The sequence below is a fragment of the Chiloscyllium plagiosum genome, unplaced genomic scaffold, assembly GCF_037043375.1.
Source record: "Chiloscyllium plagiosum isolate Xiang-an unplaced genomic scaffold, Cpla_swu_hap1 HiC_scaffold_9, whole genome shotgun sequence".
In the NCBI taxonomy this organism is placed as follows: Eukaryota; Metazoa; Chordata; class Chondrichthyes; order Orectolobiformes; family Hemiscylliidae; genus Chiloscyllium; species Chiloscyllium plagiosum.
This window is the reverse complement of record NW_028270147.1, coordinates 62,851,839-62,862,771: the sequence shown is the minus strand read 5'-3', so window position 1 is coordinate 62,862,771 and position 10,933 is coordinate 62,851,839. Positions and strand designations below refer to the sequence as shown.

Below are 10,933 nucleotides of genomic sequence, written 5' to 3'. Positions count from 1 at the left end.
GCAATTTTTGTTTCTATTGAGACAATGTTGTGTTTGCTATATGAACCCTTGGGTTATGGCAGCTGGATTGAAAATGGGATTGGTAGGAAGTTTTTTTAAATCATGTTAACAATTTTTTTTAGAGGAACTGAGAGCAAGGTTTGAATGAGTTGCTGTCAGGCAGATGGACTGAGAGACTTTGCCCTGTTTGAATTTCTGTTGCAATGACAACGAGAGACCAGCAGGGGGCGCGGGGAGCACCGTTACCAAGCAACCAGCAACACTTCCGGTCGCAGGTCAGCTGCTGGACATGAAGGAGTGGGAATCCCTGTCAGTTTCCCAATGTGAAACTTTACAGCCTCATGTTTATCAATCACTCTCCGAAAGAAGTGGATCTCTTTCAATATTGTCTTTTGTAAAGTTGTATTAAGTGTTGATGAATCTCTGTGAAGATCCAGAAGCTTGGGAACAGACTGGACTGGAACCAGGAGAAGAACAATTCACCAGAAAATCAGACACTGGGAACAGCAGCAGCTCAGGTCAGATTGATCCTCAACAGCCCCTTCATCATCCTGCAATAATACTCTGTAACTGCCTTCAGTATCCCCAAACCACCACCACTGTTTCCCCCTCACCCATCGCTCCCTTACATCTCATCACCCCTTACCCCTACATCACCCCCTTAACCTCCACATCACCCCCTTAACCTCCACATCACCCCCTTAACCCCCACCATCACCCCTTACCCCTACATCACCCCCTTAACACCCACCATCACCCCCTTAACCTCCACATCACCCCCTTAACCTCCACATCACCCCCTTAACCTCCACATCACCCCCTTAACCTCCACATCACCCCCTTAACCCCCACCATCACCCTCTTAACCTCCACATCACCCCCTTAACCTCCACATCACCCCCTTAACCTCCACATCACCCCTTGACCCCTACCATCACCCCCTTAACCTCCACATCACCCTTTAACCCCCACATCATCGCCTTAACCCCCACATCACCCCTTGACCCCTACCATCACCCCCTTAACCTCCAGAAACTCCCTTAATCCCCCACATTGCCCCCTTAACCTCATCACACTCTTAATCCAGATCACCCCCCAACCCCCACAGCACCCTTAAACCCCACATCACGCCCAACCCCTACAGCACCCTTTAACCCCCACCATCACCCCCTTAACCCCCACATCACCTCCTTAACCCCCACATCACCTCCTTAACCCCCACCATCACCCCCTTAACTCCCACATCACCCCCTTAACCCCCACCATCACCCCCTTAAACCCCACATCATCCCCTTAACCCCATATCACTCCTTTAACCTCCAAATCAATCCCTTTACCCCATCACCCCAATAAACCCCCACATCATCCCTTAAACTCCACATTACCCCCTTAACGTCCACCTCACTTCTTTAACCCCATACATAATCCCTTTACTCCCAACATCACTCCCTTAACCCTCCACATCACTCCCTTAACCCTAACCACCCCTTTACTTCCACATCACCCCCTTATCACCCCACATCACTCCCTTATCCTCCACATCACCCCCCCCAATCTCCCCATCACCCCATTAATCTGTCCCATCATTATAGTAACCCAACATTTATCCTTCATGACCCTCCAACTGATTTCAGTTCAATGTCTCTTTGACATCTCCTGTCAGCTGAAAACCCCATTTACCATCTCCCAGCTTAGGTCTCCCCAAAGCACTCCAGAACCAATCAATTACATTTTGAAGTTGAGAGTATGGTGCTAAAAAAGCACAGCAGCTCAGGTAGCCTCCAAGGACCATGAGAATCGATGTTTCGGGCATAAGCCCTTCATTCCGAAATATTGATTCTCCTGCTCCTCAGATGCTACCTGACCTGCTGTACTTTTCCAGCACTGCACTCTCGATTCTGAACTCCAGCCTCTGCACTCCTCACTTTCTCCTAATTACATTTTGAAGTATGGTTGTTTTGTAACGTTATGGAACAGGCCAGACCCCCTCAAAACATTCCAAGAAAGTAGCCCGGAACCTGACTTTGCGAGATGTTTTAAGCAGGTGTCAAGTGGATATTCCAGGAGGGATGCAGCTGGCCCAACCATTTAGTTTTGAATGAAACAGAATTTATTTGCAAGATTACCGAATGAAACACAAACAAAAGAGAACAGAGTATAGAGTAACTTAAAGTATCCGAAAACCCAACAGATTATCCCAATTTAATGATGCTGTTCCAAATTCCTGCGGCAATCCCTACAAACACCCCTTTCCAAAAAAAGGAAAAATCCAACACAGGTTCTTACAGGAGAGATGTCAGAGAGAGGGAGGATCAGCATGGACCTGCTTCTTTGGGTCCAGCAGCTTCATCACTGACTGCCTGCTCAAACCCAAACCAAACCAGAGAAAAACTGAGCTGGGAGAACTGGCCACTCCCCTTTCATTATACAAGTTTTTTTTTAAACTTGAAAGCCTTTTGCTGGAGGCAGTATTTGTTAGTCATAATTAAATTGGCCCCAAAACCCTTCAAACCTTGACCTCCCGGAATCTCTGAATAGAAGACCAAGGACAACACAACCTTATGAAAGGAGCAGCATCACAGTAATATAAACATTCTGTTGGAATGTGAGTGAATTACTTGTGTCATATAAAACCTTGGACATAATGTTGAAGTTGCCTTTTAAATGTAATTAATAGAGACCTCAAAGGTCTGAAGTGAGTGGGGTGACTGACAAAACTCTGTAGGTTTGGTTTTATTTATTCATGGGATGTGGGCTTTACTAGATTAGATTAGATTCCTTACAGTGTGAAAACAGACCCTTCGACCCAACAAGTCCACACCAACCCTTCAAAGAGTAAACCACCCAGACCCATTTCCCTCTGACTAACGCACCTAACACTATGGGCAATTTAGCATGGCCAATTCACCTGACCTGCACATCTTTGGATTGTGGGAGGAAACCGGAGCACCCGGAGGAAACCCACGCAGACACGGGGAGAATGTGCAAATTCCACACAGACAGTTGCCTGAGGCCGGAATCGAACCTGGGACCCTGGTGCTTGAGGCAGCAGTGCTAACCACTGAGCCACCGTGTTGCCCCTGGGCCATTATTTAATACCTATGCCTAATTGCTCTGGAGAAGGTCGTGGTGAGCTGCTTTTTTGAACCATTACAGCCCTCAGCACATAGTGACATCCATAGTACTGTCAAGAAGGAGTTTTGACCTCATGACATTAAAGGAATGACAACATGGTTCCAAGTCAGGATGGTGTGTGACTTCAAGCAGATCTTGTAGGTGGGGTTCCCATGGATCTGCTGCTTCTGCCCTTCAAGGTAATAGAGGAATAGGTTTGAGACATGCAATCAGGGGAACCTTGGTGGTTTACAGCAGTGCAGCTTGTATTATGCATCCATTATGCATCAGTGGTTAAAAGTGAAATGTTGAAGGTGGTGGGTAGGGATATCAGTCTCTAGATTAGAGTGTTGCTGGAAAAGCACAGCAAGTCAGGCAGCATCCGAGGAGCAGGAAAATTGACATTTCGGGCAAAAGCCCTTCATCAGTTTCCAGCACCACTCTAATCTAGACTCTGATCTCCAGCATCTGCAGTCCTCACTTTTGCCTGGTCGGGATACCAATCAACTGGGATGCTTTGTTCTCAATGGTGTGAAATTCCTTGAGTGTTATTGGAGGTGTACACATCCAAACAATTGTGGAGTAGTCTATCACACTCCTGAAGTGTGGTGGACAAGCTATGGCATGTCAGGAGGTATGTTACTCGCTGTAGAACCCCTAGCCTCTAAACTGCTTTTTATAGCCCAGTTTTCATGGCTGGCCTAGTTCAGTTTCTGTTTAGTGGTAACCCCTAAGATTTTGGGGTATTTATTTATTTACGTATTCACAAGATGAGGGCATTGTTGGCTAGGCCAGCATTTATTGCCCATCCCTAATTGCCCAGAGAGCAGTTAAAAGTCAACCAATTTGCTATGAGCCTGAAGTCACATGTAGGCCAGACCAGGTAATGACAGCAGTTTCCTTCCCTTAAGGACATTAGTGAGCCAGATGGGTTTTTCATGGTATCATTAGACTCTTAATTCCAGATTTGATTAACTTCAGACGGTGGGGAGTTCAGTGATGGTAATGCTGTTGAATGTCAAAGGGTGACGGTTAAATTCTCTTTTGCTGGACACTTGTGCAGCACAAAGTTACTTACCAACTGTCAGCTTAAGCCTGGATATATTCCATGTATTGCTTCACATGGACATGAACTGCTTCAATATCAGAGGTATAACAAATAATACTGAATGTTGTGTAACACTGGAATCGTGAATCGATGTCAGCTATTTTAATTGCCAGATCAGAAGAATTATCTAGGGAAATTTTAGGTGCTGAATGTTTGCAGAACATAGAAGCATCAAGAGTATGGTGCCAGCTCTGGCCCATTTATTTCCTCATTAAAACATTTACTGTGAGGATGTATGATGAACAAAGCCCATAAACTGTTAAGTCAGGTGCAAAATACAGAAAAAGAATTAATTTCTTGGCCTTAGAAGTATATTGGCAGTCAGCTTTCTGGGTACAGGTCTGTGAAATTAGCCATGTATACCATATCACGACAGAGGGTGGGCAGAGAAAGGGGACAAATATATAATGATTTTAAAAAATCTTACCCCAGAATATCCTTCAAAGTAAGAAATAAAAATAATCAAGTGTTCACGTCATACAGTATAATAGCATGTTAAATTTGATGACATAACTGCTGTCAAATTTCACTGTAAAACACAATGAGCACTCAGTGTAAAATATTAAGCAGAATAACTTCTTATCATTAGATAACCCAAGTTTCCACAACAGTCCAAATGGCCTCCTTGCCACTTTATACAGAATCACTTTTCTATCTATTCTTTTCCAATAATAACTGACTGATGATATTGTTTCATTTACATATTAATTGCATTTAGTTCATTTGTTGTAAATATTGTATAATATTAAACTGCACTTTCTGGTTTGTTTGACATTACAAAGATAGAGGACATATACAATGCCTTATTTTATACTGAAATGATTAAGAAGATTATTCATCTGATGAGCCAATTTCCTGCAAGGCCATGCAATCCAAGGCATACTTATTACTGGAAAGAGAATACGCTAAACTTCAAGAAACTAGACTTTTTGTAAGTAAGTCTGAATGGTTTACTATATTAGTTGACCTTGTATGACCGGAAATGCTGCACTTTCACACAGCCTGCTTTGCCTCAGTTTCTCCCTCATTTGACACAAAATCTAGGGTCAGAGCAAAGTGATTTGACCTCTTTTTGATTGATCTCATCTGTCATTTTCCTGCTTTGGGTTTCCATATTTGGTCACCTTGAACTTTTGAAGCACTGATCACAGACAAACATGCTTTCTTTTTCTCTCACAATAACTTTCTGTTTAATTTTCAGTCTCAAATTATTTTTGCTCTGTCTTCTAATTTCACTGATGTTATATCATGTTATTTCACTGTTGCCTCTATATTCCTGTTTGTCTTGTTCTTTTTCTCTCTCCTGCCTGATTTCTGAAATATTCCGTTCCCTCTGCCATCCTATAATTAGGCCTCATATACTTTGTATCCCCTGAGACTGGCTTCGCCACAGTGTTTCATGGTTAGATGATGAATGAGTTGAGGGAGTTATTTAGTTTTGTGGTGGTTAGTATTTTTGAATTGTTTGTATTTAAGTGAATATAAAACTGTTGAGCCAATCTCTGCAATATGAAAATAATTGTTTGACCATCTCACTGAAATGTAAACCAGTGAGTGTTCCATATGTGAAATTTAAGTAATCAGATATTTGCTGCCATGCAGTTCTTTTCTCTGTGTTTTATGGATAGGGACTGGAGACAAAATGTGTAAAATGTAGATGTGGTAATGAATAAATTTATCCGGTAAGCAGGAATTTAAATGTAACTGATAAATAGGAATTCCAAGGTTTACAAGACACTTTCTTTCTTCCTGTTTAACTTTGTTTTCCTGAAGAGAATTGTTCATGCTCTGGCACAGTGGTGTGGGTAACATCTATTCAAGTGAGCCAGGGAAGAATCGAGAGTCCCTTCTACGCGGCAAGGGGTCATTTAACCCATTGAGTCTGCACTATTCCTCCGAGAGCATCCCACCCAAACCCAGCACTCCATCCTATCCCCTTAGGCTAATCCACCTAGCCTGCACATCCCTGGATACTGCAGGGAAATTTAGCATGGCCAATCCACTTAACCTGCACATCTTCGGACTGTGGGAAGAAATTGGAGCACACAGCGGAAACCCACATTGACACAGGGAGAACATGCAAACTCCATATAGACAATGACTACAGGCTGGAATTGAACCTGGGCCCCTGCCACTGTGAGGCAGCACTGCTGACCACTGAGCGACCTTGCCACACAATTCGCAGATTATTTTACTGTGGAAGACGAAAATCCTCGCCCGCTGCTAAACTAGCTCATTGATTGTAGAGTGGAAACCGGAGGTGGGAGGAGGACTTCTAAATGAATATGCACTTTTAAAGTCATACACTTTAATAACACACTATACTTTTATGCAACTGTAGGGCATTACTGTGTCCCCCGTCAAAGACGATCTGTTAGAATGGGTGGCCACAGTTCAGGGATTGAAGGATTCACTCTGGGAAGGTAAGTGTGAAGTAAAAGGCAATTTTTAAAAGTTTATTTCTGAAAAGTCATGTATGTTAGAGAGCAATAATTGTATTTTTTTACATCAGATGTTGTCAATTATTAATTTAAACAAAAAGTCTGGAATAAAAGCCTGGACGTCTGTTTCAGATCTTCGGCTGGTTCATAATTTCTTGGTATTTCTTCCTGTCTGTGCAGAGTTTTCAGTTCTAATAAATCTGAGCTTTTTCACATCCTCTGCTTTCTTTCTTGTTTCATAATTGATAAATGAGATGGTAAATTCAAAAAGCATCTTTTTGTAGCTTAATAAGTGACAGATGGGCTTGAAATTGTAAAGGAAATTCTTTTCTGAAGGAAACAAAGTTGACAATGGATTTTTAGTTTTTATTGTTTTCTATACAAAGGATTCATTTTTTTATTCCTTGTTTCTCTGACAGTTTTCTCCCAACTGAAGTTCTCAAGAATGGTCACTGGACTCGAAACATTAACTGATTTTTCTCCACAGATGCTGCCAGACGTGCAGAGATTTTCCAGCAATTTCTGTTTTTGTTTCCGATTTCCAGTTCTTTCAGTTATATTGTCTAGTTGCAACAATGATTTGCATTCTGTGTTTTGTAATTCTTATTGAAAAACTGTTGAATCGTTTACTGTGCACATTAGAAATTAGAAGAACCTCTTTTTACTGTATTCACTGAATTAAAAATGAACTCAATGTCTATTAATTTTTGTTTTGTAAGTTTAATTGACTTTAAATATTCCCGGATGATTCAGCTAGCAGGGGGACTGGTTAGTTTGGGAAATCCTAATGTGCACTGTTTATTAGTCTTAGCTGGATTAGTTCCATTGTTCTTGATTTCTGTGATCCCCATGGAGAGTGAGCACTCTGTGTTCAGCTGTGATGCCTTCCCTGCTAAATAGCCTACTCAGGGAATTCTGCTAAAGGTGCCCTTTGCTACACTTTATCTGTAAAGAGTTGATCAGTGTGTGACACTTTCAGCAGACGGCAGGTTTCCCTGTAGGACATGATGGTGAAAATGGAGCCTGGTTTCCTTTATGTTAATTCTATGGGCCAACATGAACAGAAAAGTTTGCGTTTTGGTAGTATCTGACATGGCCCTGCAATCCTATTCTTCAAAACTCTGCTCTTGACCTCCTCTGTGCCAGAATTTCTGCGTTGATTAAAATCTGTGTTTTTTTTTACCTTATTAAGGTGCTGTCCTTCAGGTTTCCCTGAAGTATACAGAAGATTACAACTCAATCCCTCCAACTGTTACTTTCAATACAATTCCATTTCATCCCAATGGTGAGTAACTGCAAACCTTCTCTGGGAATAATGTTGTTTTGCTGAGATTATTTTCATTAACTGTCTTAAGAAAAACTGGGTAGTTGACCTGTTTTGTAATTAGGATTGAAAGTCATAGAGCTAGGTGAAGTGATTCAACACTCCATGAGACACAATGGATCCTGTGTTGCTGTGAGGAATGGAGAGCATTATCCACGGAGAACAGTAAAATATTGTGGAGATGCAAGAATAGATGCCCATTCTGGAGTTTTTGCCTCCTTTAGGGATCAAGAAGTATTTGTTCAGAACATCCTTGGAGATTAAATGGTGCAGTAGAGGGCATAAGTAAATAATTTGTTTAAGATTAGGTGGATCAAAATGGATATAATTGCCACTTGGGCTTTGTTTTTTGCTACTTTTTCATGTCCTCCTTATTTAAATAAATGTAATCAGTTGCTTGACAATTTAACCTGCTTATTGTTTTGTGTATCCTCCACTTACAGTGGACTCAGTCACAGGAAAGCCATGTATAGACTTTCTTGATAATCCCAGGAAATGGAGAGAAGATTTTTCCTTGACAACCATCCTGCTTACCATTCAGGTGAGAGGACATTTTTGCAGAACTGGTTTGATTGCTGCCTGACAACTCAGTTGGTTAACACTCAGCGTGGAATTGAGCCGTGTAGACCAGAGAGGCTTCTATTTTCATTCCTCCTCAATGCTAGTTGAAGCCTGGCTGAAGTCAGACAATTCATCTCAGTTTCTTGTGTGAGAGAGGGGAGATTTATTGGGGTCCAAAATCTAACATCTAAAAGGCCTGTATGTGGTGTCTGATGAGGTGCATGATTGGGTGAACCTGTGATGCTCTCATTGTTAAATAGCCAGCAGATGTTGACCACTTTGACCCTGCATGAGCTTTTGGAAGCTAAATATTTTCTTTTTCCTTTTGCTATTTCTTGCTCATTCTAACAGAACACATTGGCATCTTTCTGGATGACGGTCTTTGGTGTCATTGGTCTCCATGTTGACTGGAGGGTGGATAATGTTGTGCATTTCCTTAAGAAAGTTTGTAAGGAGAAGCCTAGGAACTACAGACCTGTAAGTCTGATGTTGGTGGTGGGTAAGTTGTTGGAGGTGATCCAGAAAGTTAGGATTTACATCCAAATGGAGAGACAAGGAATGATTTGGGATAGTCAGTGTGAGGGAAACCGTGTCTCCAAAGCTTGATTGATTTTTTTGAGGAAGTAACCAAAAAAATTGATGAGGGCAAAGTGATAAATATTGTTTACTTGGACTTTAGTAAAACCTTTGATAAGGTTCCGCATGGTAGACTAATTAGTAAAGTCAGATCACATAGGATTCAGGGTGAGCTTGCAATTAGAGTCATAGAGTTGTAGAGGTGTACAGAATGGAAACAGACCCTTCGGTCCAACCCGTTCATGCCGACCAGATATCCCAACCCAACCTAGTCCCACCTGCCAACATCCAGCCCATATCCCTCCAAACCCTTCCTATTCATATACCCATTCAAGTGCCTCTTAAATGTTGAAACTTTATTGCTGGAACAGCACAGCAGGTCAGGCAGCATCTAGGGAACAGAAGATTCGACGTTTCGGGCACATGCCCTTCTTCAGGAATGAGCAGAGAGTGTTCAGCAGGAGAAGATAAAAGGTAGGGAGGAGGGACTTGGAGGAGGGGCGTTGGAAATGTGATAGGTGGAAAGAGGTCAAGGTGAAGGTGATAGGTCGGAGTAGGGTAGAGGCGGAGAGGTCAAGAAGAAGATTGCAGGTCAGGAAGGCGGTGCCGGGCTGGAGGGATTCGGCTGAGACAAGGTGGGGGGAGGGGGGATGAAGAAACTGGTGAAGTCCAAGTTCATCCCATGTGGTTGGAGGGTTCCCAGTCGGAAGATAAGACGCTCCTCCTCCGACCGTCGCGTTGTTGTGGTTTGGCGGTGGATGAGTCCAATGACCTGCATATCCTCGGTGGAGTGGGAGGGGGAGTTGAAATGCTGTGCTACAGGGTGATTGGGTTGGTTCGTCCGGATGGCCCAGAGGTGCTCTCTGAATCGCTCCGCAAGTAGGCGGCCTGTCTCGCCAATATAGAGGAGGCCACACCGGCTGCAGCGGATGCAGTAGATAATGTGGGTGGAGGTGCAGGTGAATCTGTGGCGGATATGGAAGTTTCCTTTGGGGCCTTGGAGAGAAGTGAGGGGGGAGGTGTGGGCACAAGTGTTGCACCTCCTGCGGTTGCAAGGGAAGGTGCCGGGAGTGGAGGTTGGGTTGGTGGGGGGTATGGATCTGACAAGGGAGTCGCGGAGGGAGTGGTCTCTACGGAAAGCTGATAGAGGAGGGGAGGGAAATATATCCTTGGTGGTGGGGTCCGTTTGGAGGTGGCGGAAGTGACGGCGGATGATGCGCTGTACATGGAGATTGGTGGGGTGGTAGGTGAGGACCAGTGGGGTTCTGTCCTGGTGGCGGTTGGAGGGGCGGGGCTCAAGGGCGGAGGAGCGGGAAGTGGAGGAGATGCGGTGGAGGGCATCGTCGATCACGTCGGGGGGGAAATTGCGGTCCTTGAAGAAGGAGGCCGTCTGTGTTGTTCTCTTAAATGTTGCAATTGTACTAGCCTCCACCACTTCCTCTGGCAGCTCATTCCATACACGTACCACCCTCTGCGTGAAAAAGTTGCCCCGTAGGTTTCTTTTATATCTTTCCCCTCACACCCTAAACCTATGCCCTCTAGTTCTGGACTCCCAGACCCAGGGAAAAGACTTTGCCTATTTACCCTATCCATGCCCCTCATAATTTTGTAAACCTCTATAAGGTCACCCGTCAGCCTCCAACGCTCCAGGGAAAACAGCCCCAGCCTGTTCAGCCTCTCCCTATAGCTCAAATTCTCCAACCCTGGCAACATCCTTGTAAATCTTTTCTGAACCCTTTCAAATTTCACAACATCTTTCTGATAGGAAGGAGTCCAGAATTGCACGCAATATTCCAACCGTGGCCTAAC

General features: G+C 43.6%; 1 protein-coding gene across 2 annotated transcripts in view; it reads left to right on the top strand.

Moving 5' to 3' along the window:
* The first annotated feature begins 305 nt into the window (after positions 1–305).
* Positions 306–10,933, top strand: part of LOC122554781 (ubiquitin-conjugating enzyme E2 U-like) — a 72,626-nt gene continuing 61,998 nt past the window's right edge. Inside the window, exons 1-5 of one of the 2 annotated variants that reach the window (XM_043700154.2) lie at positions 306–518; positions 5,009–5,153; positions 6,564–6,645; positions 7,856–7,948; positions 8,431–8,528. In XM_043700154.2, the coding sequence (XP_043556089.2) occupies positions 5,088–5,153; positions 6,564–6,645; positions 7,856–7,948; positions 8,431–8,528 (339 nt within the window). In that variant the 5' untranslated portion in view covers positions 306–518; positions 5,009–5,087. Of the gene's footprint in view, positions 519–5,004; positions 5,154–6,563; positions 6,646–7,855; positions 7,949–8,430; positions 8,529–10,933 lie in introns of both variants that reach the window. The other variant, XM_043700153.2, reaches the window with a different exon arrangement.